Below are 27,117 nucleotides of genomic sequence, written 5' to 3'. Positions count from 1 at the left end.
CCTAAGAACCGATTTAGATCCTTGAGATCCAAGATGGGTCTGACACCTCTATTTGGCTTTGGCACCGTGAAAAGGTTTGAATAAAAGCCCAACCCCTGTTCTTGCATGGGAACTGCCATGATTACTTTTTGCAACATAAGTCGATCCAATGCTTGGAAGAGATACTTATTTTTCTCTGGGTCTTTGGGGACATTTAATCTGAGGAAACGAGGAGATGGGAATTCTCGGAACTCTAGTTTGTAACCCAGAGTTATTGTGGAGATCACCCATCTGTCCTGAAAATCCTCCTGCCAGACCTTTGAGAACTGTAGCAGTCTTCCCTCCACTCGAACGAGCAGGGGCGCCCCTTCTTAAAGAGACTTTAGCGTTCTGTCTTGTAGATTTCCTTCCACAGGATTTCTTTTGTCCTTGGGGTTGACTCTGAGTTTTTCCTCCTGAACCTGATGGTGGAGGCCGTCGCAACTGCCTGGAGGCTGATGTCCCTGGCACTGGAGAAAGAGTCCTTTTAAACAAAGGACGTTTACTCCATTTCTTAACTGGCAAAAGGGTACTTTTCCCACTTGATATCTTTTGTATATATCTGTCCAAATCATCCCCAGCAGCCTTTTTACCACGGAAAGGGAACCCAGCCAGGAGCTTTTTTCATGGTGTTTCGGCTGACCAATTTTTCAACCACAAGATTCTACGCATATGCACCAACTCAAGCGTAATATGAGAGTTCTGAAGGATAGAATCTCTGATTGTATTAACCACAAAACACAAGGCCACTGACAGCTTGGCTAATTCTTGGGCCTGCTGTTCAGGAAAAACCTTGAGCACCTGTTTCAAGTGATCTCTTAAGGATTGGCATACCCCAATTGCTGCCACTGCAGGTTGAGCTATTGAACCTGCCAAGGCAAAAATGTTTTTCAACAGGAATTCCATTTTTTTTATCAGTTGGATCCCTAAGCATTTGAGCGTTGTCAACAGGACAAGTCAAATTTTTGTTCACAGAGGAGATAGCGGCATCAATTGACGGAATGCCCCACATTTTTGTAAAGTTTTCCTCCACAGAATAAAGAGGTGAAAACTTTTTAGGAGGGAAAAAATGTTTATCAGTGTGATCCCACTCAGAATAAATAAGCTTTTCCAGCAGGAAAAGCATATGCAGCTTGAGGAGGCTTAAGTGAATTCAAACTAGACGTGGGTTTTTCAGTCGGCTCAGTTACGGGTAACTTAAATGTGGAGCGCGCCCTTTCAGTAAGAGCTTGCACCAGCAATTTCTCAGCCTGTGAAGCCAAAGAGGGTCCTTCCCCACTAGATTCCTCAGAAGAGGAGTCATCCTCATGCCAATCAGAAGGGGAATCATCTCCCCTTTCCCAGAGTTCCTCTGTTTGAGGGTCCTGGGTAGAAGGGGATCTAATGCACTTTCTTCCCCCTAGTGAAGATGTGATCACGGCCATCAATCTTTCCTCTAATCCACTTATGGTTGAGGAAACCTCCTGAGTAATGTATACAGGGGCTGAAAATGCCAGCAGATGTAGCCTCTGACCCCGATGGCTCATCCTGACCAGCCTCCCTAGGTCCTTCAGGGGGAAATGGTGCTGCAGAAGGGGGGTCCCCAGAGTCTGAGGGAGATCCCCTTGAGCCCTTATATCTCAGGGTACCTGTACCTCTTCTGCCCATAGTGCCAAGCACAAATGCCGAGGTACAACCAGAAATGCACGTACTGCTGAGCAAATAGTCCAGGAACTGCCGCTGCTATCAAGGCCCAGTCTGGTGCTAAGTAAATGCTGCCTGGGGATGCCTGTGTCAGCCAAACTCACATGCCCTCCATCTGCTCTATGTCCCTCCTTGAGCTGTGCACCTGCAAAAGAGTACATCTTATAGCTTAGTTTAGCCCTCGTTGTGGGCATCAAACCACGTCTGACGCAGTGCTAACGCTCCGCCGATCCTTCCACACACCCCACCACCCCCCCGTCTTTCTTTTAAACAAGTCCTGCTTTCCCACGCAAGCCAAGGGTTCCGATCCTGATAGGTTCGCCATGGAGGGGAGGTTGGGGCAGAGGAGGGCAGGTGGATGAAAGCCGCCGTAATGGCGGTGTGGGCGGGAGGCGGTACGAGGTACCGCCAACTGCCCTATTTAGCCTGAAGAGAGCTGTGGGGAGACATTCCTTGAAAAGAAAAAACTCCATCCCACATCCTACCTGGAGCATGGGCTCAGAGGAAGCGTGAAGCATGAACACAGACGAAAATGACAAGCATGGAATCAGGTATGTGCTCTTAACAGCCCCCGGTGGCGACTTTAGTCATAGCAACATTTTACTTAAAGGGGAAAAAACTATAAGAAACTAGAAAAATTCCTTAGGCATCTCCCTTACCTTATCCAGCCGCATGGTTCTGTGGTAACAGACCCAATCTTCACCTCTCATGGTGGGCTCCAACCGTGAAAAAAACCTTCAAGGACTAGTGCCTCCTTAAAAAAGGGGGATCCTAGCTCTAGGCCTGTAAAGCACCCCACCAGGAATATGGCTGAAAAAAAACAAATACTGGATACCAGGGTCCAGCTTTCTAAAAAGAAAAACATTACAGGCAGAACCTCGTTTCTTCGGACACGAGGCCCAGGTACCATTCAATTTGGCCTAGAAAAGCACTTTAAATAGATCCGGTTGTGTGGCTTGCCCCAGAAGGAATAGTCCAGCGGAGATCAGCACAACACATCTTTACTCGTGACCAACACCTAAGACACTGGCAAAAAAACTGAGGTACTCCCAGTTAGGGGAGGGGTTATATAGGGGGCTAAACTTCCTGTCTAGGGTGTGCCAGTGTCCATCACCTAGTGGTGCCTGTATAACCCATCAGTAAATACTGAGGCTCTGTGTCCTGTGATGTACGATAAAGAAAAGTTATTTCTCTCACATGGCATATGCATACCAAAAATTACACCCCAAAACACATTCTGCTACTCCTCCTGAGTTTGACGATACCACATGTGTGAGACTTTTAAACAAGCTGGTCACATACAAAGGCCCAACATGCAGGGATCATTGTCAGGGGTTCTAGGGACAGAAGTTACACATATAATTTCCTGAGAACCTATCACAATTTTGAAGGCCCTGGAGCACCAGGACAATGGAAACGCCTACAAAATGACCCAATCTTTGGAAAGAAAACACCTTGATGTATATTCTATGAGGCATAGTGAGTCTTTTGAACATGTCATTTTTTTACACAAAAGTGGTTAAAATCCATTCAACCAATGTTGTCTTGTCATTTGATCTGTTGGATTTGCTTCCATGCATCTTCTGAAATTTAGTACTAATTTTTATGTTATGTTATTTTTTTTTATTTTTTATTTTTACGTAAACTGCTATTAGATTTGATTACAATTTACCTGAATTTTTTCTTTATAAAAACATGCAGAACTTGTCCCCCTGAACAATTGCACATCAAGAAGCCCATAAACAGCTTTAGCAAGATAACTGCATAACAGGATAATTACAAAAATATTATATTTCTGCATGAAAACCCTTGGTCAATAAAAGTTTGTTCAGGCTGGTTTCACTCATTATTGCTCACTAATTAGTAGTAAGCTCTTTTCACTAACTTATTTAATATTCATCAGAATTATGAATAATACATGTCTTTCTTCTGTTTCAAACAATTTTCACTGATACATTCTGACAGATTCTCAAGAAGCAAAAAGTTGTCAAAGAGAATTGAGCTGTCTTGAATATGTTTCTGCATATCTCTTGGCAATATCTTGCCCTGACTAATTAGCATTGACGCACTGTGGGAGGTAATTCCATAGACGACACAAGCTGTGAGAGTCCCAGAACACTTGCTGCTCAGAAAACTTCAATGGTAAATGCATATTTTGCTATAACCTGTATAATGGAAAATAGAAACTCTATTTTATATTTATTTTTTATATCAACTTAAAAATATTTGAGCCTATGATTTAAGCTGTATACTCTGGGCTCATAAACCTACATTGTTCTCAAAACAATAAATGTATCTCCCACATTTTTGACCTATGATATGCATTTCAAAACTTGGTTTGCAAATGGCAAGATCCTCATTATTTTTCAAAACAGAGTATTCAGTAAATCTATTCTGTGACCTGAAAATTATGAAACATTGAGAAAAAGAAAGTCACTGGGGATATTTATCCTACTATTCCATGCTTAGGAAATATTTTTCCCATCATTATATAGATATCAATTCACACCTAAAGGGAAAAGGTCTAGGGAGATATTTTAAGCCTTGAAGAACCTGTCAACCAACTAGGGACTTTGAAAACAATGAACAGAATTTAGACCTAGTGTTTAGATTCATTGTTACAGTATGAAATACTGTTAACCCCACTAGAGATACTAGATCATCATGATTAATGATTTCTACAGCACCACTAAGGAAAGATGACCCCAGAAACTATCTGGTATCCATAAGCAAAGCAAATGATTCAAGCATTGCCTGAGATAATTAACTGGCAAGCGTTAACAAGCAACATCAGAAGTGCTGGTCATTGCACGCAGGGATTTTCTAAGGTGCTGGAAAACTCTGTGGCTGCCCAGCAGTATTTATTTATAATTAGTTATTATAACTTTTGAACAAAATAGATACAACTGCATAGTGAAATAGCTGCATAGTTCAACAACGAAAACAGTTACAATAGAAGCACGTGTTGAACCATCATGGGATTTTCTTTTCTTTTCTTTTTTTTAGCTATATTATATTATTTTATATATTATATTAGCTATATTAGGTTAGTGTCAATAGTCAATACTCATTCTACATTTTAATGTATTATACAGCATTATATCTTGACAGTATTAGTCAATGTATTGTATATTTTTACTTGCTTACAAACTACTTAATCACAAACACAATTTTCTTACACTTATTTACTGATAATGATAACCCAAACATGCAAAAATTCTGCTATAACTATGGGTAATCTAAATACATTAACGGTTTGTGCCTTTCTTTATAAAACATAGGACTGAAATAACCAACAAGCTAAAATCAATTCTGGAAGTGTGGAATTATAAAACCTTTTTTTCTCCATGTCAAGCATCCATAGCACTCTTATGCCCCATACACACGGTCGGACATTCCGACCACAAAATCCATCTGATTTTTTTCCATCTTGTGTTCCATCCACATGGTCAGACAAAGTTGTTGGAAAATCCGATCGTTCGGAATGAGGTGACGTACAAAACATATGATGGGACTACGTAGAGGCCAGTAGCCAATAGCTTTCTTCTCCAAATTTTTTCTGACCATGCGTGGCACTTTGTGCGTCAGAATTCTCTACATACGATCGGCAAAAAGTCTGGAAAATTTTAGATCCTGCTCTCAAACTTTTTCCGTTGGAAATTCTGATGGAAAAAGTCCAATAGAGCCCACATACAATCGGATTTTCCGACAACATAATCCGATCAGACTTTTTCCATCAGAAATTGCAACCGTGTGTTTGGGGCATTAAGGTTCACTCCATGTGTCGAATGTGTTCTGCTGAAAAGTACAGTTAAAAATGGATCCAATTTTGAATCTTCTAACTAGGATGGAAACTCCAGACATATGATGGCCATATTAACACTGCATGGGGCAAAAAGACTGCTTTCAATATTCTCCATGTGAATCAAGAACTTGTCTTAGGTGCTACGTCTAGCTTTGATTCTCGATCATTCCAATGAAACCAAGTCCTGTATAGGGTCAAGTGAGCAGATTGTAGTGAACATAGCCAGCATTACAATAGTGCTTTACAAATGCAATACCTGCAATCTTTCACTCCTTTGTTCACTGTCTCCACTATATTCTCGACAGAACTTAATCTGAGTGGAAAGGTAAGCCACATCATTTAGTGTAGAGAGGACCCAATGCCTAGATTGTTGGTTGCCAACATCCACAGATGCCATGGATATTCTGTCTTCAGTATCTTGGGATGTGTCCATTTCTAAAGAATCAAAAAATGGCCAAAAGATTTGTAATTATTGTACATTTTTTTTTTTTTTTTATAAAACAGGCAACTAAAAACATGTAACTCAAAACTGAATATAAAATGTATTGTAAATGTTGATTAATTGCATGTTATATACCAATAGCATAGCATTATAACAGCAATACACATGATATTTTACTAATCATCCCAAGTTCTCCCTTTACAGAATTGAAACATCTCATTAGCTGTATCAAGAAGGACATTTAAACAACTACACTGATAGATTGCGGATGAAGAGCCAACATTTTGTATAGAATAGGCCTTAAAGCAATAATTAATATCAAGCAAAATGTCAATGTATGCATTAATGTCAAGCAAACTGCTAGTAAAACACTCGCAGGTTGAGGTATAATAGAAGCTCTCAACAGATATCTCTTACCTATATATGTGTCCTTTCACTGGGCCCTTATTTAGATAGTATGCAAATAATGTCTCTTTGATGGTTGTTACATACTGTAACTAAAGGACTTGGTAGCACTGTAGCGACCAGAGGATAGAACCACAGCTTAAAGTGGGAGGCAAGAAGCATCTAACACACCCATAAGTGTTGAATGATAGTGGCTAAGATTAGAATCTCCATTTGCCAGAAAGAGAAGTATTCTTCTTATTTTGCATGCTCTATTTTAATATTTCACATGTAGCGACAGGGTTGCTTAAATTAAAATTCAGATATTTTATATTTTGTAGAATGACTCATAATAAACAGATAATGTCTACAAAAACACTACAGATAAACATTAGGAAGCAGGCATTGCTGTGAATCCATGGAAGTTATTTGAAAACAGTAAATATTACATACTTCTCTCATCTGCAGCAGTTTCCCCCATGGAGGAAGTTTTGTTTATGAGCACCCGCCGGGCCCCAGCACTGTGTATCTCTTTTCTCCTTGTTATAACGGTGCTGGAGCGCTCCATGGCTGCCCACAGGTGATGCTGAAGAGAAGCTTTTATGCTGTTTACAAGCTGCGGCAGCCAATTCTCCACAGGGCCACTACATTCAAGAGGCTGCAATAACAGAGAAAACGAGTTACCAGCTAGGAACTGGTCAGGATGGAGCTTTTCAAAACATCTTAGCAAGTTGTTTGTGATCATACTGAATATTTCCTTTGATGATAAAAATAGTATTTTTATTAAGGCAAAGTCTTTAATAAAATATTAGCATCAATAGAGAAAGTGAAGACCTCGAGTATAAAATATAGATATACTCCATTAAACTATACTCTGTAGACCACACAAACACCAGTCAAACAAAAAATTTTATACAGTTTACAAAAAGAAAATCTATTAATTATTTTCTTTTAATTTGCATAATCAGGTTCTCATTATTCATAAATTTTAAAGCAAACATTTAAAGGCTTATAATCAATAGCAAGCTTTGAAAACTATTCATTACGCTGTACAATAGAGCTTACTAAAGCCTGAATAAACAATTTGGACTTCTTATTTTACAATGTATGCCAGTATAATTTTAGAGGCAATTCTAAATATTGTTATACTGCATTTTATAACTTGCATGAGAGACAAATCATATCCCAGAGCAGTTCATATGTTATTAGAACTTCTAAATAATTCTTCTATTACACTTCCTTGATAGGAATTCTTAAAGTGGAACTCCAGGCAATTATAATAAAATGCCTAAAATAATATTTATGTCATACACTCATTACAAAAATATTCCACCTGAGCTACTGGCAAATACAAAAACAAAATCATCTGATTTTTCTTTGCAAGGGGTTATAGGAAGCTAAAATAAAGACAGAATTGGGTACTTATGTTAGCTGAGTTTAAAAAATACAATTAGAGGATTTTAATGACTACATAACTGGGTGTTTATGTAATTATTAAAATCCTCTATTTGTATTTTAAATTTAGGCATACCCCACTTTTAAGTACCCAATGGGGTTTATTTACTAAAGCTGAAAAGTGCAAAATCAGACTCACTTCTGCATAGAAACCAATGAGCTTCTAACCCCAGTTTGTTCAATTAAGCTTTGGTAATAAAACCTGGAAGATCATTGGTTTCTATGCAGAAGTGGACCTGATTGTGTTTATATTAGCTTTCTATAACTCCTTGCATGGTAAAACCCAGGCAAGGGTAGAAATAATCAGCAGAGCAGGGGACATGGCATAGGGATCAGAATGGTCAGGGTGGCAATGCCCTTCACTGTCCAGTCAGGAGGCTGGGGCAGGAGTGGTAAACAGGATGCATTGCTTAAGTACAGTGGGAAAAGTGAGGTCACTGACCTGGTTATGTTATATGGAATAACACAACTAGATGGACAAAATGACAAATCTTTTGGCATGTATAGTTAACTTTTACCTTTATGTGTGAAAGTCGTGTTTAAATTCATGTTAAAACGTACTTATTAAACTTTGTGAAATATATCTTTATGATAATTTGTGCACCACTCTGCTGCATTGCATGTTACAGATTGCTGCAATCTGACATGTTTTCAGGCAATGGGGTTAAAGGAGGAGGAGTTTAGGCAGAAGAAGAAAACAGGAAGGATCTCAACATTGTGAAGATGCTCTTTCACAGTCCAGTAAGCCATTAACGGACACAGAAATCTACTAAACTGCAACAAGGAATAGCAATGTTTACATCCTAGAAGGGGCGTGCAAAGGGGGAAGCTTTATATATATACACTGTATTTATCGGCGTATAACACGCACCCCAAGTTTAGGAGGGAATTTTAAAAAAAAAATTTTTGGGAGGGAAGTTTAAGGAAAAAAATAGCCGAAAGCTGCCGAGAACGGCAGAGAAGCTGACAATCGATGGGAGATCGGCGTATAACACGCACCCATGATTTTCCCCTGATTTTAAGGGGAAAAGTGCGTGTTATACGCAGATAAATACTGTATATTTTATATATATATATATATATATATATATATATACACACACACACACACACACACACAGTATCTCACAAAAGTGAGTACACCCCTCACATTTTTGTAAATATTTTATGATATCTTTTCATGTGACAACACTGAAGAAATGACACTTTGCTACAATGCAAAGTAGTGAGTGTACAGCTTGTATAACACTGTAAATTTGCTGTCCCCTCAATATTACTTAGCACACAGTCATTAATGTCTAAACCGCTGAGAACAAAAGTGAGTATACCCCTAAGCGAAAATGTCCAAATTGGGCCCAATTAACCACCCCCCCCCCCCCCCCCCCCGGTGTCATGTGATTCATTCATACTGGTCACTAGAAGTTCAACATGGCACCTCATGGCAAAAGAACTCTCTGAGGATCTGAAAAAAATAATTGTTGCTGTACATAAAGATGGACTAGGCTATAAGAAGTTTGCCAAGACCCTGAAACTGAGCTGCAGCACGGTGGCCAAGACCATACAGCAGTTTAACAGGACAGGTTCCACTCAGAACAGGTTTCGCCATCGTCGACCAAAGAAGTTGAGTGCATGTGCTCAGCGTCATATCCAGAGGTTGTCTTTGGGAAATAGATGTATGAGTGCTTCCAGCATTGCTGCAGAGGTTGAAGGAGTGGGGGGTCAGCCTGTCAGTGCTCAGACCATACGCCGCAGACTGCATCAAATTGGTCTGCATGGCTGTCACCCCAGAAGGAAGCCTCTTCTAAAGATGATGCACAAGAAAGCCCACAAACAGTTTGCTAAAGACAAGCAGACTAAGGACATGGATTACTGGAACCATGTCCTGTGGTCTGAAGAGACCAAGATAGAGATTTGGTTCAGGTTGTGTCAAGCATGTGTGGTGGCAACCAGGTGAGGAGTACAAAGACAAGTGTGTCTTGCCTACAGTCAAGCATGGTGGTGAGTGTGCCATGGTCTGAGGCTACATGAGTGCTTCTGGCACTGGGGAGCTACAGTTCATTGAGGGAACCATGAATGCCAACATGTACTTTGACATACTGAAGCACAGCATAATCCCCTCCCTTCAGAGACTGGGCCGCAGGGCAGTATTCCAACAAGATAACGACCCTGAATACACCTCCAAGACGACCACTGTCTTGCTAAAGAAGCTGAGGGTAAAGGTGATGGACTGGCCAAGCATGGATCCAGATCTAAACCCTTTTGAGCATCTGTGGGGCATCCTCAAATGGAAGGTGGAGGAGTGCAAGGTCTCTAACATCCACCAGCTCCGTGATGTCATCAGGGAGGAGTGAGAGAGGACTTCAGTGGTAACCTGTGAAGCTCTGGTGAACTCCATGCCCAAGAGGGTTAAGGCAGTGCTGGAAAATAATGGTGGCTACACAAAATATTGACACTTTGTGCCCAATTTGGACATTTTCACTTAGGGGTGTACTGACTTTTGTTGCCAGCGGTTTAGACATTAATGGCTGTGTGTTGAGATATAGTGTAATTTCTTCAGTGTTGGCACATGAAAAGATATAATAAAATATTTACAAAAATATGAAGGGTGTACTCACTTTTGTGAGATGCTGTGTGTGTGTGTGTGTATGTATATATATATATATATATATATATATATATATATATATATATATATATATATATATATATATATATATATATATATATAGTTAGTAAAACATTGGATTGTGAGCATAGATCGTTCCGGAAATATGCTTGCAATCCAAAGCACTTGTACAGTATATCAAAGCAAATTTCTCAATTTCCCCAAGAGATAATGGAAACTCAGATAATTCATTCCACAACCATTTATTCATAGGTTGTGTAACCATAAAATGTCCATCCACAAATGGAAGCCCCCACCAGGGGATTAGAAGCAAAATCCAGCAGGAGCTACAGTGTTAGAAAAGAGAAGAGAGGCACCTCCAAGTGTAGCAATATGGTTACATTTAATGAAGGTACAACATTTAGCATCTCCCATTGATTAAAAGAGGCACATCTAAGTGTGCAAGCACCTGGAGTAAAGCTGTCCACATAGACCGTCCTCCATAATACCGGCTCTTACCACTTTCTGCAGTCGTGACCAGGAAGACTACCCTGCAGTAGAGCGACCTGAAAGCAAGGCTTGAAGTGCTCATGGAGCACAGCAAGGAAGAGATAACGTTCATGGTGGTGTGGAGGATGGTCTATGTGGACAGCTTTACCCCAGATGCCTTTATACTTAGATGCGCCTGTTTTAATCATCAACCATGTGACTTGCAATAAATGTTGTACCGTCATTAAATGTAACCATATTGCTACACTTATGCCATGTTCACACGATCGGATTTTCCAACAACAAATGTTGGATGTGAGCTTGTTGGCGGAAAGTCTGACCGTGTGTATGCACCACTGAACGTTTGTTGTCGCACTTTCCGTCAACAAATGTTGGCTAGCAGGTTCTCAAATTTTTGTTGTCGGACTTTCCAATCGTATGTACACAAGTCCGTCAGACATAAGTCCATGCATGCTCAGAATCAAGTACAAGCGAGAAGCGCTCGGTTTTGTGAAAATATCGTTCGTAATAGAGATATCACATACGTCTTGTATGTCACTACGTTCATAATTGTTGGCCAACATTTGTGTGATCATGTGTATGCAAGACAAGTTGGAGTCAACATCCTTCAAACAAAAATTCACGCTTTTGTTGTCGGAAAGTCTGATCATGTGTACGGGGCATTAGAGGTGCATCTCAGTTGTGACATGACACTACTTGTATATCAAGACATCGCTTGCATATCAAGTCAAAATGTATTTAAAAATGTTGCTTCTCTTGCAAAACACTCTCAAACCAAGTTACTCTCAAACCACTGTTTTACTGTATATAGATATATTGGAACACCTTCTTTCAAAAATGGTTTTACTCTAAGGGTTACTGAGGTAATGATGTGTTCTGTAAGGAGCCAGCTTCTACTTGATTATCAGAGTTGTACACCAGCCAATCACAAAATTTCCCTAAATATCCTGTAATTGCCTCTGTGTGCCACCAGAGTGAGCAGGGTTTGGTGCTGTGAATTTCAGAACAAACAATGTCCCACTGAAGGGACATGGGACCTTGAGTTACTATGTAGTATTGCAATAGACCAAAAGGTAGTGGTTCTGGGGTCCCCCATACTAAAACCAATGGATATGGACTAATGCAACTTATGCAAACCATATATCTGACAATGACAAGGTTAGCAAGATTTCTGTCCAGTGAAAAAGATGGAACTAAGGAGTAAAGCATGCTGTACATTCTCAGGCAACAGTGGTAATCATTTGCAATTTCCTATACTCGCTAACATCAGTTTAGTGTCTATAAAGTATTCACATGTAAAAATCGTCTAAAATAAAGATTGTATAAGTCAACAAAGTGTTGTTTCACTTACCTTTGTAAGGTAAAGTTCTTCCCCCAAAAAACTTCTTACACCCAAAATCTGGTTACACTCATGTTCTGAGTTATACTGATGCATAAGGCTATGCACATAATGAAACATCTTCACTATGTAGCTGCTTAAAACATTCAGATCATAACCTGCAGAGGTAATAAGAAATATATTGTTTAGGAAAATAAACAATAAAAGCAACATAAAGACAGTTGTGGGAAATGTAGCTTGCACAACACCAGCACTGGTGATTATACAGAATTTTATTTAGCAATTGTTATTCCAGTCACAAAATGAAAAACATATACATACATAAATGGCTTATTCTCCATCACGTTTCACACCAATATCAGAACAAACATGTTATCCTTTATTTTCAGGTTCAACCTTTATTCAGCCTTTATTCTTTTTATTTATTCTGTATTCTCTAACAATTCCTTATTTTATTTCTGCTAAAACATATTTTTAGCTATTTCTTTATGCTGTTGCTTTACTAATTCAAAGCATGTAGTCATAACACCAGTAATAAAAATACCCTGTTATATGTTTCAACTCTGTCCATCTAACGCCATGGGGGTTATTTACTAAAGGAAAATCCACCTTGCACTGCAAGTGCACTTGGAAGTAAAGTCACTGTAGATCCAAGGGGAACATGCAAGGAAAATAAAAAACAACATTTTAGCTTGCACATGATTGGATGATGAAATCAGCAGAGCTTCCCCTCATTTCAGACCTACCCCTTAGATTTAAAGCGACTGCACTTCCAAGTGCACTTACAGTGCAAAGTGGATTTGCCTTTCGTAAATAACCCCCATATCTCATTCCTCTTCTCATCCATGAATTGTTCACTGTCTCTATAAATTCTCTTTCAGATCATCTATACTTCAGATTCCAGTATTGACACAATCTGGCTGTGCACAACCTCTTTGCTGCATCTTCAGAATGAGGAATGCTGATTCTCAGACTGTTGCCCCTGTCAGCCATTCAACAATGAATCCATTCGAAAAGTCGGAATAACAGCAGGATCTTCCAAAAATACTAAAGTTTATTCGCTTATCAGGTAAAAAATCCAAAATGCAGACCCTCTAACCTGTTTCGGCCACACTGGCCTTAGGCAACTGGTATGACTAAAGCCAGTGTGACTGAAACACATAGTGGATCTGCTGCTATATTGGATTTTAACCTGACATGTTAATAAACTTTAGCATTTTTGGAAGATCCTGCAGTGCTGCCAACTCTTTGAATGGATCATAAATATGGATTCCACCTTAATCATTCCACCGAAGCTACCCACATAAAGATGCCAGTCACCCATTGACTGCAAAATCTGAAGGTCACCACTCCAAACTTATTATTTCTGCATTCAGACTTTAAATGCTATCACTAATAATCATCTGGTGCTCTTCCACTGTCACCCCTCCTCAGGAAGTCTTGCATTTTCATAAATATCTCCTTTCCTCTCTGTTCTGTGCTTACCTATATGAGTGTAGCGAGGATATAATGGGGTATTAATGCAATAAATGTGAAATACAATGTAAATCTATGAACAATGTATTCACTACTAGTATTGGATGGCATCTATTGACCAAAAACTGGAACTGGACCTTAGCTATTTTTCTTTTCTGTGGTTTTGAAAGATCACAGGAAGTGACTGTGTTTACTTTTACCCAGGAGTCTGTGTGACCTAACCATGAACACTTTGAAATGCAGTGCAAGCTGGGTAGGATATAAAAGGGACTGCAGCGGCCATTTTAGGTCTCTTGGAACCACGTTGCCTGCCTGTGCGGAACTGTGTGTAAGGTTCTCGGGCGCATTGGTAGATAGTCACTGGAGTGAAAACTGGACTGTTTGCTGGGTGACTGGACGGAGCCAAGAGCTGGTGATCAGACCGTCGGGGATCGGAGACGCTTGTTGGAGCAGCGGAGAGCTGGATCCAGTCGGTGGAGTGACACGGAGCATCTGGCCTAGTCAGTGGAAGCAAGCTGCAGCCGTAGGACTCAATCCATCACTCAGAACTCTAATCCGATTGGTGAGTGGGTTGCGGCCCACAGTTTAATCTATTACATGTACTTAGATTTACTAATAGGCCTTGCTGGAACCTGTTGTTCCATGGAAGTGCAACTGAGCAACTGACACTTAGTAGGCCCAAGGCCTGTTACACTTTGGTATCTAAGTGTGATTAGAAGTTTCTGGAGAGAGAGTCAAGTTGTGTAGCAAAGCAGCATGCAGTCCGCGTCATGACGTAGGACGCGGAGTCTAGGGGAGGGGCTGGTGTGAAGTCGACCGGAGCGGGATGATGGCGGGCTTTATGAAATTCACCCGGAGAGTGAGAGGCTCCGGCGGCACGCAGTAGATCACTTCCCAGCCACCGCTCCGGAGCCTGCCCGTTCACCAGACACCACATGAGAAACGAACATAACAGCGGGATCGCTGTACACTCCCTCTCCCCCCCTTCCCTCGCCCCCCCCCCCCCGGTCGGATCTCCTCAATAACCATCGCTACGCCGAGTTCAAGCTGCGGCTCAAACTCTAGTATATGAGCAAGAAGGGACGAGGATACATACAGGAAGACAGAACCAAGATTGGACCCTAGAATGACAACGTGGAACAGATAAGAAATGGGGTTGTTTGTAATGTTGCTGTCTAGATGTTTTATTCTGGCTAGATTGTGCTGTATTGGGCTATGCTGGGCAATGTGGTGCAATTAGCTTTTCAGAATTAGAAAGAGCAACGCTGTGCAGACAGAGAGTCTGGGCTCTATGTAAAACCCACTTTTTCCTTGCCGTCAAACCCGAGCCAGGATGTGTTGTTTTGGACTGTACTGGGTTAAGTAGTATTACCCGCTTTATTATTGTGCGTTTTGAAGGCATTAAGGAATTAAGTACATTTACACAAGCTGCACCAGAGAGACAGCTTTCCTCCCTTTTTTTTTTTCTTTTCTCCCCCTCCCCCCCCTGGGAGCTACCTCAGACTGGAAACATATATTGTACTTATCGAACTTATGTGCAGTGGTTCAAAAGCAGGGAAGACGGTCTAACTTGGGTTGAAGGACTATACCGCTAAGGTAAAATAAATTGGAGTGCACCCAGGGGTCTACTAACTAAGATAAATTCAAACTACACCCATTGCCTGGAGAACGCCCCGGACGCCCCTAAATCTAAGGATTAACATACCAAACTGATTATAATATATTTGTATAATTATACTGGTCTGCGATAAATATCAAAAATCTACGCGTCATAAGTCCTAGAGTTTAACGGCCCACCCTCCTTTAATGTAATGTGAGAGTTACAAGTCTAATAAATAAAAGGAGTAGGATCATCGCAGAAACAACAGGGGACTGGGTGAAAATTACGGTATAATTCCCGATTGCCCATAGAAAAGATAATAAGGGGAATTTTAAATAGGACCCCATTTATTTCACTCCCCTGCGTCAGGGAAAGACGCTAGGACAACGACAGGCGAATCAGCCTAGTGGGGCGGAAGAAGATAAAATGAGTAAATCCTCTAAACAAAATGCTCGGGGGGGGGGCCTAAAAACCCCAAAAAATACAATGGCAGACTGTACAATTAAACAATATCTAACCCAAGGGGGGAGCCCAGGAGGAGAGGGGGCGGAAGGGTTACCTCCGAAACCCGAGAGGAAGAAGGGACTAGATAAAAAACATGAAAAAACCAGGGACCATTCTCGTGACGACCTCACAACCGAAAGCGAAATGGAATTGAGCAAAAACGAAGAACATCAGGGAGAGGATCAAACTATAACACAGCGAGTATTGAGAGAAATGCTCTCAAATCTTGAAGTCGCTATAAAATTAGAGATTGGTATGTTAAGATCGGATTTGGGACACTTATTAAATAGAGTGGAAGAAGTAGAGTCAAATATGGAAAGGCAGGCCCAGGAACTAGGGCTTGTGAAGAACCAAATTAAAACAGTATACCAAAACCAGAGAAAAATCTTGTATCAACTCGAGGACCAAGAAAACAGGAACCGCAGACAAAATTTAAGAATACGTTCGGTACCCGAAAAAAAACAAGAAGATCTGAAGGAAATTATTAAAAATATATTCAATCCATTTCTGGACAGAGGGGAGGAGGGATTCCCAAAGATTGAAAGGGTTCACCGAATAGGCAGAATAAGGAATGAGGGAACCAGCAAGCCACGCGATATTATAGTCAGATTTAGATTCTGCGAAGATAAGGAAGAGATCTGGTCAAGATTAAAGGGGAGAGGTGCATTGAAATACGCAGGGACAGAGTTGCAAGTTTTTCCAGATTTCGCTTCAGAGACATTGACTAGAAAGCGGCTCTTGAAACCCCTGTTAGACCAGATGAAAACACAGAATATACGATACAGCTGGGGGTTCCCGGCTTGTCTCGTGGGATTTAAAGATGGCAGATCAGCCACACTGCGATTCCCGGAAGAGCTGGTTGGATTCTGTGAGAAATTGGAGATCCAGGCCCCGGCTTTGCCGGGCTGGATGGATGAGGACTGGGGGGTGTTCGGGGGGGGGGGGGGTGGGGGGGAGGTAGGTGATGTAACATAGTGGTCTGGGTGCGGGCGTAGGGGGTGTGTTCCCCCCTACCCCCCCCCCCTCTCCCTAATACAATCTTGGGGAGGGAGGGGAGGAGGCTGAACACTGTACCCCACCCTAGATCTAAATAAGACTTAGGGATGGTCAGGATTATTGGGCCATTCAATGAGTCGAAGGCCAGACTTAGGCCCAGGGGAAGGGGGAGGAGGGGAGGGGCGGGATGGCGAGGAGTGGGAGGTGGTTTGGGGAGGGGGGGGGAGAGGGTGGGATGGGGAGGGAGGGATGAGAGTGAAGGAGGGAAGGGAAATCTATGCGGGAGAAGGTATGCCTCAGTGTAGAAGAAAGATGAGTATTCTTTATAACTACTCAAGAGATCTGTGATGCAAGCCATAAATTTTTTGACGTATAACGTCAAAGGGCTAAATACGCCTAGTAAGAGGCATAAGATCTTGAAGGAACTTAGATACTATGGAGCAGAGGTGATTTTTCTGCAGGAAACCCATTTTTCCCATGAGGCTAACATCAAGCTATATTCAAAGGAATTTCCAGTTTGGTATTATGGAGACGCAACAACAAGCAGAGGAAGGGGAGTAGCTATAGGGTTTGCAAAGAAGGTACAGTTTAATCTGGAAGATAGACTAGTAGATCCGGAGGGAAAATATCTTGCCTTAAAAGGCAAGTTGAGAGAAGTGGAATGTACCCTGATTAATATATATGCTCCCAATCGTGACTCTACAAAATACGTAGTGGACCTGCTGGGGAAGTTGATGGATTTTGCGAGGGGACCAGTGATCTTGATGGGGGACCTGAATTTTTGTGTCGATCCGGGTTTGGATAGTACATCCGGGGTACAGGGGACTAGTAAGGTGCAATTAAAAAGGATAAAACAAAAATTGCATGCATGTCAATTAGTAGATGCATGGAGAGCTCAGCACCCAAACGAGAAAGATTTCACGTTATATTCCCCTGTACACGGGATGTACTCCCGGATCGACTACATTTTTGTAGACCATAGAATTTTGGAAATGGTCGAGGAGACTACGATAGAAGCAGCTACTCTCTCCGACCATTCCCCGGTAGGGATGAAGTTGCTATTAAGAAGAGAGGAATGTAGACCTTTTACCTGGCGTTTAAACGAAGGATTAATCCAGGATGCAGAGGGGGAAGAAAGGATTAATAAAGAATTAGAAAAATATTTTGAGATCAATGATACTGAGAATATATCAAGCCAAAATTTATGGGAGGCTCACAAAGCTTACATCAGGGGGATCCTGATCTCATTGGGAACTAGGAAAAAAAAGAGAGATCGGAAAAAATTAAAACTCTATTGGAGGAAATATTTAGAATAGAACAGCAGCATAAAAAAGATTTGAACCAAGATAAAACAATCCTCCAAAAATTAATAACCAAACGGGATGAATTAAAAACCCTGATGGAACAGGAAACTCAAAAAACGTTCAATCAAATAGCTAGAGATAGGTATTATGGAAATAATAAACCCACTAAATATCTAGCAAGAAGACTTCAAAAGAAAAAATCCAGTAATTATATAGAAAGAATCCAGACAGGTAAAGGAGATGTGGCATATAGAACAAGAGAGATAGCGGAAATATTTAAAAACTATTACGAGAAAGTGTATGCAGTAGATCAGCCTATTGGATTTAAGGCAGAGGAAAAGGAATTAAAAATGGAGGAATACCTAGATAAAGCTCAATTAACAAAAATCACTGAAGTGGAAATGGAACTATTAGAGAGACCTATCTCAGAGGAGGAAGTAAAAAAGGCACTTATGGACTCAGACGGGTTTACCACATACTATTTTAAGAAATTTAAGAAAATATTAATCCTGCATCTATGCAATTATATGAACGGACTTGGGACAGAGTTTGAAATGAGCAAGGAGGCAAGGTCAGCATCCATAACGGTTATTCGGAAGGAGGGGAAGGACGAGACGATGTGTGCTAATTATCGGCCTATATCTCTACTTAATGCCGATACAAAGCTTTTTGCTAAAGTTCTGGCAAGTAGAATGAAGGTCTTAATGAACACACTGGTCCACCCCGACCAGGTGGGCTTTATATCTGGAAGAGAGGGAAGGGACAACGGGGTGAGAACATTGCTCCTCCTTTCCCAGGAGGGTGGAGGGGAGGGCCCGAGTCTGCTCCTGTCGATTGATGCCCAGAAGGCCTTCGACAGGGTAGACTGGGGCTTTATGTTCCGAACCCTGGAAGCAATGGGAGTTGGACCAATAATGGTCCAGAGGATCAGGACACTTTATCGTCATCCAACCGCTAGAATTAAGATCAATGGTACGTTATCCCAGCCTTTCGAGATGAAAAACGGGACGAGACAGGGGTGCCCCCTATCACCCCTATTGTTTGTATTGTCTTTAGAGCCATTGCTTGCTACAATTCGTAATGACCCACAGATTAAGGGAATTGAAATAGGAAAGGAAGAACATAAACTGGCTGCTTTTGCCGATGATGTTCTATTCTATGTCAGTAAACCAAGCAATACTAGGCTGATAGAGGCAATAGCACAGTATGGCCAACTCTCGAATTTTAAAATCAACCAAGCAAAATCAGAGGTACTCAATATTAACACGGGTAAATCGGAAAAATGTAGACTCCAAAAAGAGTTCGGGTTCCCCTGGCGGAAGGAATTGAAGTACCTTGGAATAAAACTTACAACCTCAGTGGAGAAAATGTATAAATTAAACTTCATCCCACTATTAGATGAAATCAAGAAAGAAAGTAATAGACTGGTAAATAGATCACTGACCTGGATGGGACGTATTAGCGCACTTAAGATGTATATTATACCAAAAATTCTGTATAAATTCCAGATGATCCCCATGGCGGTACCGAAGTATTATTTCACAAAGATTAAGACACTGCTAATGGGGTTCATATGGAACAATAAAAAAACGAGAGTCCCCTTCACTACCCTGAAACGAAGCAAAAGTCAAGGGGGATTGGCTATACCCGATATACAAAAATATTATAACGCAATAGTGCTATCGAGAGTAGTTGAATGGGTAAGGGAAAATAATAAGGAAAAAAGATGGGTAAACATAGAAAATGCACTTAGTAAAACACAGTTAAATAAGATTGTATGGAATCCGCCAAAACACAGGACACTTGACTCGGATACAAATATAAGATAATATGATTATATGGAATCCGCCAAAACACAGGACACTTGACTCGGATACAAATATTTTTACACGTAATGCACTTAGGGTGTGGGATAGGACATACAAGCAATTAAATGGCCAATATAACTCCCCACTTATAGAATTAAAAGAAAATGAATATTTCCCTCCGGGGTTAAAAATTAATAGTGGGAATTGGCTGAAAAAAAGAGAAGGCACAGGTTAGGGACATTATAAAAAGGGGGAGGATTTTGTCACTGCACGATTTAAAACACAAAGGGGAATTGGGAAGAATAGATGAGTGGCGGTATCTCCAGTTGGCCCACTTTGTGGGAAGCCTACCACAGCCATTAAGAAAGGAAGAAGAGTGGTCGCCTTTTGAGCAGCTATGTTTAACAGACAACCCCAAGGGGATAATTTCCAAGCTGTATGGGCTTCTGACCGAGAGGGGAGACCTGGGGAGCCCGCCCTTTATACAGAAATGGGAAAAAGAATTGGGCACACAATGTGATAAAAGCACTCAGGGGAAAATTTATAAACTTATACACAGGTCGGCAGCCGATAGTAGCACAGTAGAAAGGAATTATAAATGCATCTCTAGATGGTATGCTACCCCAGACAAAACTCATAAATTCCAATCAAATAAGTCAGGAGAATGTTGGAGAGGATGTAGAGAATTAGGAACAATGACTCATCTGTGGTGGAGCTGTCCTAAAATTAATAAATATTGGAAAAGGATTCTTTATTACGTAAAAGAAATTACAAACATCATAATCCCAGAAGACCCATGGATAGTATTATTCCACGGTACTAGAGAGGAAATTAAAAAGTATCAAGAATCACTGGTCCCACATCTCTTAAATGCTGCCAAAAGATTGATACCCAAGAATTGGCAAAAAGAGGAAAGTCCATCAATCTGGGAATGGATCGATGCAGTGGAGGTGACTTATCGTATGACTAGGCGAAGGGAAAGCCATGATAAGGGATTGATAATAGCAGATAAATGGCAAGAGTGGAAAAAATTTAAAAAAACATGGAGCTATGCTGAGCATATAAGAATATAAGAAGGTAAAATAGAGGTTGACTTAAATCTCCCGCATAGTTAGGTAGAAGAGGCGGTGGGTGGGAGATGGGGGGGGGGGGGCAAGATAGAAGAGGGAGCGAGAAGCTTGTAAGAGTAAACTTGATTTCGTGTTTTATATCTTTTTCTTGGAAAAAATAAAGGAATTTTTGTAGTATAAATTAAAATATAAAGCTACAATGATGTGGAGACGAGGACAACGTAAATGAACGTAAAGTTGATTGACCTCACGAAAAATTCGCTGAAGTAGCAAAAAAAAAAAAAAGAAGTTTCTGGAGTTACACCTGGAGTGTTCTAAGTTAACTTTCTCTACTTACCCCCTTTGGATTACAATTATTTGAGAAACTATTTAAGCTATCAAAGAAAGAAGATAAAGGAGGAAATACATTAAGTGAGGCCTCACGTTAGACTTTAAATAAGGGGAGCTCTCAGGTCTAGATAGTAACATACCTGCATGCTGTTTATTGTATTTGATTGTTGATTTATGCTGTGCTGACGTTCTACATTGGAACGACAGTGCAAACTCTGTAAACACCTATTTTCTATATTTTCAGTAAAAGTATTCCTGTTTAAGAGTACAAGTGTGTGGTTTACGGTCTTTCCCCACCAGGTGGAGCCAGAGGGTCCTGAGGGATAGACACAGGTACATTATATTGTTTACACTGTATTGTATTATTATTGTACCACAGCTGTGCCAAGGGGACAGAGTCATTCAGAAGGGGGGGGTTCTCAGTAGAGTGCAGGCCCAATTTAAATCAGCAGCTCATTCGGGAGTCAGTGCTACATGAGTTATGTTTTCATTTGGGTGAAAGATTAGAAATCACATTAATTATAAAGTTTATAAACATATTGATGATCACTGCGGTCCCACAGGAACATTATAGGATTTCACTGATCTAGATCTACATTATATAAAATTATTTAGGGATTTACACTTAAATGCAAATAGACAGATAAGGGTTAATTTACTCAAAGCAAATACGCTATTGACTTTGCAAGGAAAATTTACATTAATGAATCCCCAATCAAATGAGAGTAAAATAAAAATAAAAAGAAGAATTTTGGTTGCCAATAATTAGGTGATGAAGGTCAGCAGAGCTTCATCTCATCAATGTGCAAAGTCAAAGCCTATATGCCTACTAAATCAACCCCATATTGTTCAGTTTAAAGTGAAACAGAAGTATGAGATCTGACAACTCTTTCTTTATTTTCGAGGCGTAATCACCTGGAAGGCCTAGTGATCCCGTAAGCCATGTCATGCAGCCTCCATGACATGCAGTCAGGAGAGGTAAATTTCCATCAAGTACACTTGTTTTTGTAACCCATACTGCTTATGTGAGAAAAATACAAGGGCTGTGATTGAAAATCAGCTTCTGAAAAAAATGCTAGCTGACTGGCTGGTTTGCTGAACCGATACTTTCCAAGTCAGTAATTAGTAAAAGGTATCAGTAAAGTCAGGATAAAGTCGGAAATCTCTATTATACTTGTTCTGGGTCAGTAAAGATTAGAAATAAGAGGGTCAATATGATATCAAAGCAATTAGTGTTTTGAGAAGGATAGATCATGGATGGCACCCTCCCATGATAAGTTTCCTTTTATTGCATATACTTTATAGATCACTCTCCAAATTGAAACCCAGAATACATCCTCCATAAAATGGATCTGTCGTTTTTAGCTGCTCTCCATTTGACACAGAATGTAAATACAGGACAAAATGTGTGCATGCATCTGCTTACAAGGCATTGACATCAATCTTATAGTAAGCAATGTGATGCTGCCATGCAAATGTTCTTTTTGGGCTAAAGTAGTTACTATGATGTGTGATTCAGATGACTGACGGAAAATCTAAAGTGTTATAGTACATTAATGATAGCAGAGCCACAAATAGCTAAAGTGATCATATGGCTGCACGCTTCTCTTAATAAGAAATAAGCAGTAGCTCATCTATGTTATTTATTATGACATAGAAGATCACCTTTTAATCAGGCACATATTTTATCATCATAAGACTGCTGGAATTTTGAAATAACATAACTGACAGAATGCAACTGTTGATGATAATATTAGATTGAAAGCTAGACTATTATGACTGACAGAACACCACAGAGAACAAGCTGAAGCATTCTGTTGTCCCGCTGATACCATCAGCTGTTGTTTGTGCATATACAGAGTTTGATGTTGGGATCCAACAGAAAAAGCTAGCGGGAATTTGCTGCAAATGTTCAGGGGGGGGAAACATTCTGAATTGCAAATTAACATATGTAGCTCTGGAGTGACCTGAGATGCCTCTGATGCTTTATTTATGTTCATACTTGGGAACGAGAAAGAATTAAATGCTGGAATTGCTCACACAAGGAATAATATACGTGCAGTTTGATGAAGATCATGCTGCTCTGAACAATAAACCGATGAGATAGGATCACAGACAGATTGGTTTTATTGTCACTTAAAATTTAGAAGCATTTGGTGCTTGGAAATTTGATGACTTCCCTTACATGTTAAAAGACAGGCATTGCTAAAGGCAGGATAAACAGCTCATAATGCATTGCATCAATGAAGTAAAATACCATAGCACAAAATACATTATATGATAACAATCCCCAAATGATAACAGTTTATCACAAAAGAACCTGCTATATTCTTAGTAGGTGTACACTTTGTTTTATTTTTAAAAAATTAAAGAAAAGAAAAAAACAACTTGTGGTACTAACTATTACCAGTAGCTTTGCCTTTCAAACATTTTCAGGTTGATTTACTAAAAGGAGGGTTTCGCTTTGTAAAGTAATGTTTCCTTAGTAGAGACGGAGAAATTTCACTTTTCAAAAAACACCCAATCATGTGCAAGGGGAAAAAAATGATTTTTGCTTATACGTGATTGGATGATGGAGGTCAGCAGAGCTTCCAGTCATTTACCAGACTCTGGGGAAAATTCCCTTGCAAAGTGAACAACCTATTTGCCTTTAGTAAATGCACAGCGATGTGAGAAAATCCAGTAAATCCTCATACACACAGTCAGACCATTCGTCTGTTTTTTTATGCTAGTCTCATATCGAAAGTGAAGAGGTTACTCACCATATGAAAATTCTCGTACGACAGAACTCAGAAGTGACATAATGTGTTGAATAGTTTTGTATGTATTCTTTTGTTTCTGAGCATGCGTAGTCTTGCTCTTACAATTTTTTTCGTTACGAAAATCATACTAATTATACGAAAATGAGTTCACATCCAACAAAAATTTTATAGTCTGCACATCCAGCTTTTGTCAGAAAAAAACAGGAATCGGCTGTTGAAAGCACTATACTAATGATCTGAAAATCTTCAGATCGTTCATAGAACAAAATTTTACTTCCGATTCTCATATAGTGTATATGGGCCTTAAAAAAACTGACTGACTGCTATTGGCAGCACTTTCTCTTTGCTCTAGTCTTCAAAACAAAGACACAAAGGGATTGATTTACTAAAACTGGAGAGTACAAAATCTGGTGCAGCTGTGCATGGTAGCTTCTAGCTTCAGCTTGTTCAAAAAAACCTTGAAGCGATTTGGATTCAATGCAGAACTGCACCAGATTTTGCACACTCCGGTTTTAGTATATTAACCCCAAACAATAATAATAAGAGAGCAAATAATAATGTTTAAAAAGCACATTAGCCAATCAAAAATCAGCTTTTTCTTATCTGACCACTGTAAACTGTTACGGTCTACATATACTCTAATTTTTTGCTAGTTGTTACTACATAGCACTGCACCTGGTGTACTCCTGGCAGATATTTGTCAGAATATAGTGTAGCTTCACATGACATGAAGATACACTAATGCCACGTACACACGATCGGAAATTCAGCCAGCAAAAGACCGATGAGAGCTTTTGGTCGGAAAATGCGACTGTCTGTATACTCCATCAGACTTTTGCTGGCCAAATTCCAGCCAGCAAAAGATTGAGAGAGCATGTTCGGAATTTTTTGACTGAAAAATGGAGATCGTCTATAGCAATTCCGACGTGCAAAATTCATACGCGTGCTCGGAAACAATTCGGCACATGCTCAGAAGCATTGAACTTCCTTTTCTTGGCTCATCCTAGTGTTGTACATGACCGCGTTTTTGGCGGTCGAAAGTTCAGCAAACTTTTGTGTGACCGTGTGTATGCAAGCCAAGCTTGAGCAGAATTCCGTTGGAAAAACCATCCAAGATTTTTCTGATGGAAAATCCGCTCATGTGTGCGCGGCATTAGTGCCCATTCACACCTTTGCATTTCGGTGTAGAAGGTTTGGAAATGCACAGTACCACACACTACACTGCCCCTTTCATTTTGAATGGTACCCCAATTCACAAAATTTTTTGTTAAATGCATAAAAGTCAATATGGAAGGTTACATAAAGATTGTTTTGGTGGTTCTTAAGTGTATCATGTGCTTCAAAAAAAATCTGTATCTCCTTTCCACTACCTTGGATAAATAAATTAAACTAAACTGCCCTAAATACAGCCCAAAAAAAAAAAAAGAAAAAAACACAGACTACTTCAGCATTGTATTTATTGTCCCCAACCTTGCCTATATTGGAACATGCACACTTTTGCTACTACTACTACTAATAATAATAATAATAAATACAAATACACTAGTAAGTCTGCATATTACATATTAAAGCTGGGGACACACGTTTTAAAATTGAGACGGTTTCTATTGAACTTCAATCTGTGTGTAGTAATGTCTGTTCAACAGAAGCCGATTGTTAGATTGGCTTCTGTAGAATGGGCATGCTGGAAAACCAGCATTTAATTAGCCTTGGCTGCAGCGCTAATCTGTGTATTCTGACAGAGGGGAGTTCCCTTTGTCAGAATACAAAAAAGCAGTGGGGGAGATCCCTGCATCCACATTGCTTTTGTGCATGCAGGAATCTATGAGGTTTTTTTTTTCATTCAGCCTGCTGGTTGAACAAAAAAAAAACTCACAGTGTCTACACCGCTTAAGTCATTTCACGGATTTAACGTAAGTTAACATTTTTAAGCAGTGAATTTCAGGCTGTGGCTTGGTTAAAGCTACATATTTCAAAGACTTACCATAGCACACAATGTTAAGAGTGTCTTCCAAGGACAAGAAAAAAAGTCTTGGAAAAGCCTGTCTCTTCTGTTCCATGTGCAGTTGGACGGCACGCTGACAGCGCTCAAGTTTGTAATTCAGTAAGTCTAACAGAGACTGCAGTCCTGGAAAACACATATTTTCCTTCACTTATCAGAAAATATTATCATCATGATTACTTACGGAAAATATTTTTATTAGTATTGTGCAGGCTTACGTAAACTTTAGTTAGTTTGTCTGAAGATGACTTGAAGATTAGAGTAATGCTGGGCATAGATGCTTCTAACAATATCTAATGTAGAGCCCTACAGTTGTTTACATTGTTCTTTAATACAGGGCACAGGGTTTAATAGTTAAAGAAGTGTAGTCATTAGGCATACGTCTCAATAAGAGTAAGCTATGCTAGATAAGGGGGCAAATATATTTTTCATTGTATACAGTATATCTAACTGTGCCTGTTTACCTTAAAAGCTGAATTTTAGGAAGATATTAAATAAAACTTTTGATCAGGTTTATAATCATTACAACATCATTAATGTATATTCAAATTATTTATTATATTCACCATCACTGAATATTTTTACACTAGTATTTGAGTTTGATGTTAATAATAGCCACGTGTAATCATTTGCACAGCAGCAACCAGTCTGGACAGAACTCTGAGCCAATCAGGGCTTTCTTGTTTACAGGGAACATGCTTACAGAAAGAGCAAGAGCATAGGATTGACCTAAATGGTGGCTTACTTTGTGCTTTGGAAAGGGAGGCCCCACTCACCTCTTCGCATGCAATTCTGCAAGATATTTGGATTTTCTTCCACAGATTTCATTAGTCGACAAAAATGGTGATGCACATCAGCAAATAATATGGCTTCTCTGGGCATGGCGACACGAAATGCTAATGTGGAAAACACCTAAGCACAGAAAAAAAATAAGAAATGAAGCATTTTAAAATCTCCTAAATGTGGAAAACAGCTTAAAAAATGTATATTATATTCTTCTAAATATTTCCAAATAAAATACTAA

At 39.9% G+C, this 27,117-nt stretch overlaps 1 protein-coding gene across 1 annotated transcript in view; it reads right to left on the bottom strand.

Moving 5' to 3' along the window:
* LOC143983065 (uncharacterized) overlaps positions 1–27,117 on the bottom strand; it is a 695,051-nt gene that overhangs the window by 554,517 nt on the left and 113,417 nt on the right. The window contains exons 33-37 of the mRNA XM_077482312.1: positions 26,870–27,005; positions 26,076–26,219; positions 12,254–12,399; positions 6,786–6,990; positions 5,763–5,941 (exon numbers count right to left, since the gene is read on the bottom strand). Coding sequence (XP_077338438.1) covers positions 5,763–5,941; positions 6,786–6,990; positions 12,254–12,399; positions 26,076–26,219; positions 26,870–27,005 — 810 coding nt within the window. The remainder of the gene's footprint in view (positions 1–5,762; positions 5,942–6,785; positions 6,991–12,253; positions 12,400–26,075; positions 26,220–26,869; positions 27,006–27,117) is intronic.

Source organism: Lithobates pipiens, unplaced genomic scaffold (assembly GCF_037356315.1).
Source record: "Lithobates pipiens isolate NorthernLeopardFrog02 unplaced genomic scaffold, aLitPip1_a1.2 Scaffold_16, whole genome shotgun sequence".
Taxonomy (NCBI): Eukaryota; Metazoa; Chordata; class Amphibia; order Anura; family Ranidae; genus Lithobates; species Lithobates pipiens.
This window is presented reverse-complemented; position numbering and strand designations above follow the sequence as displayed.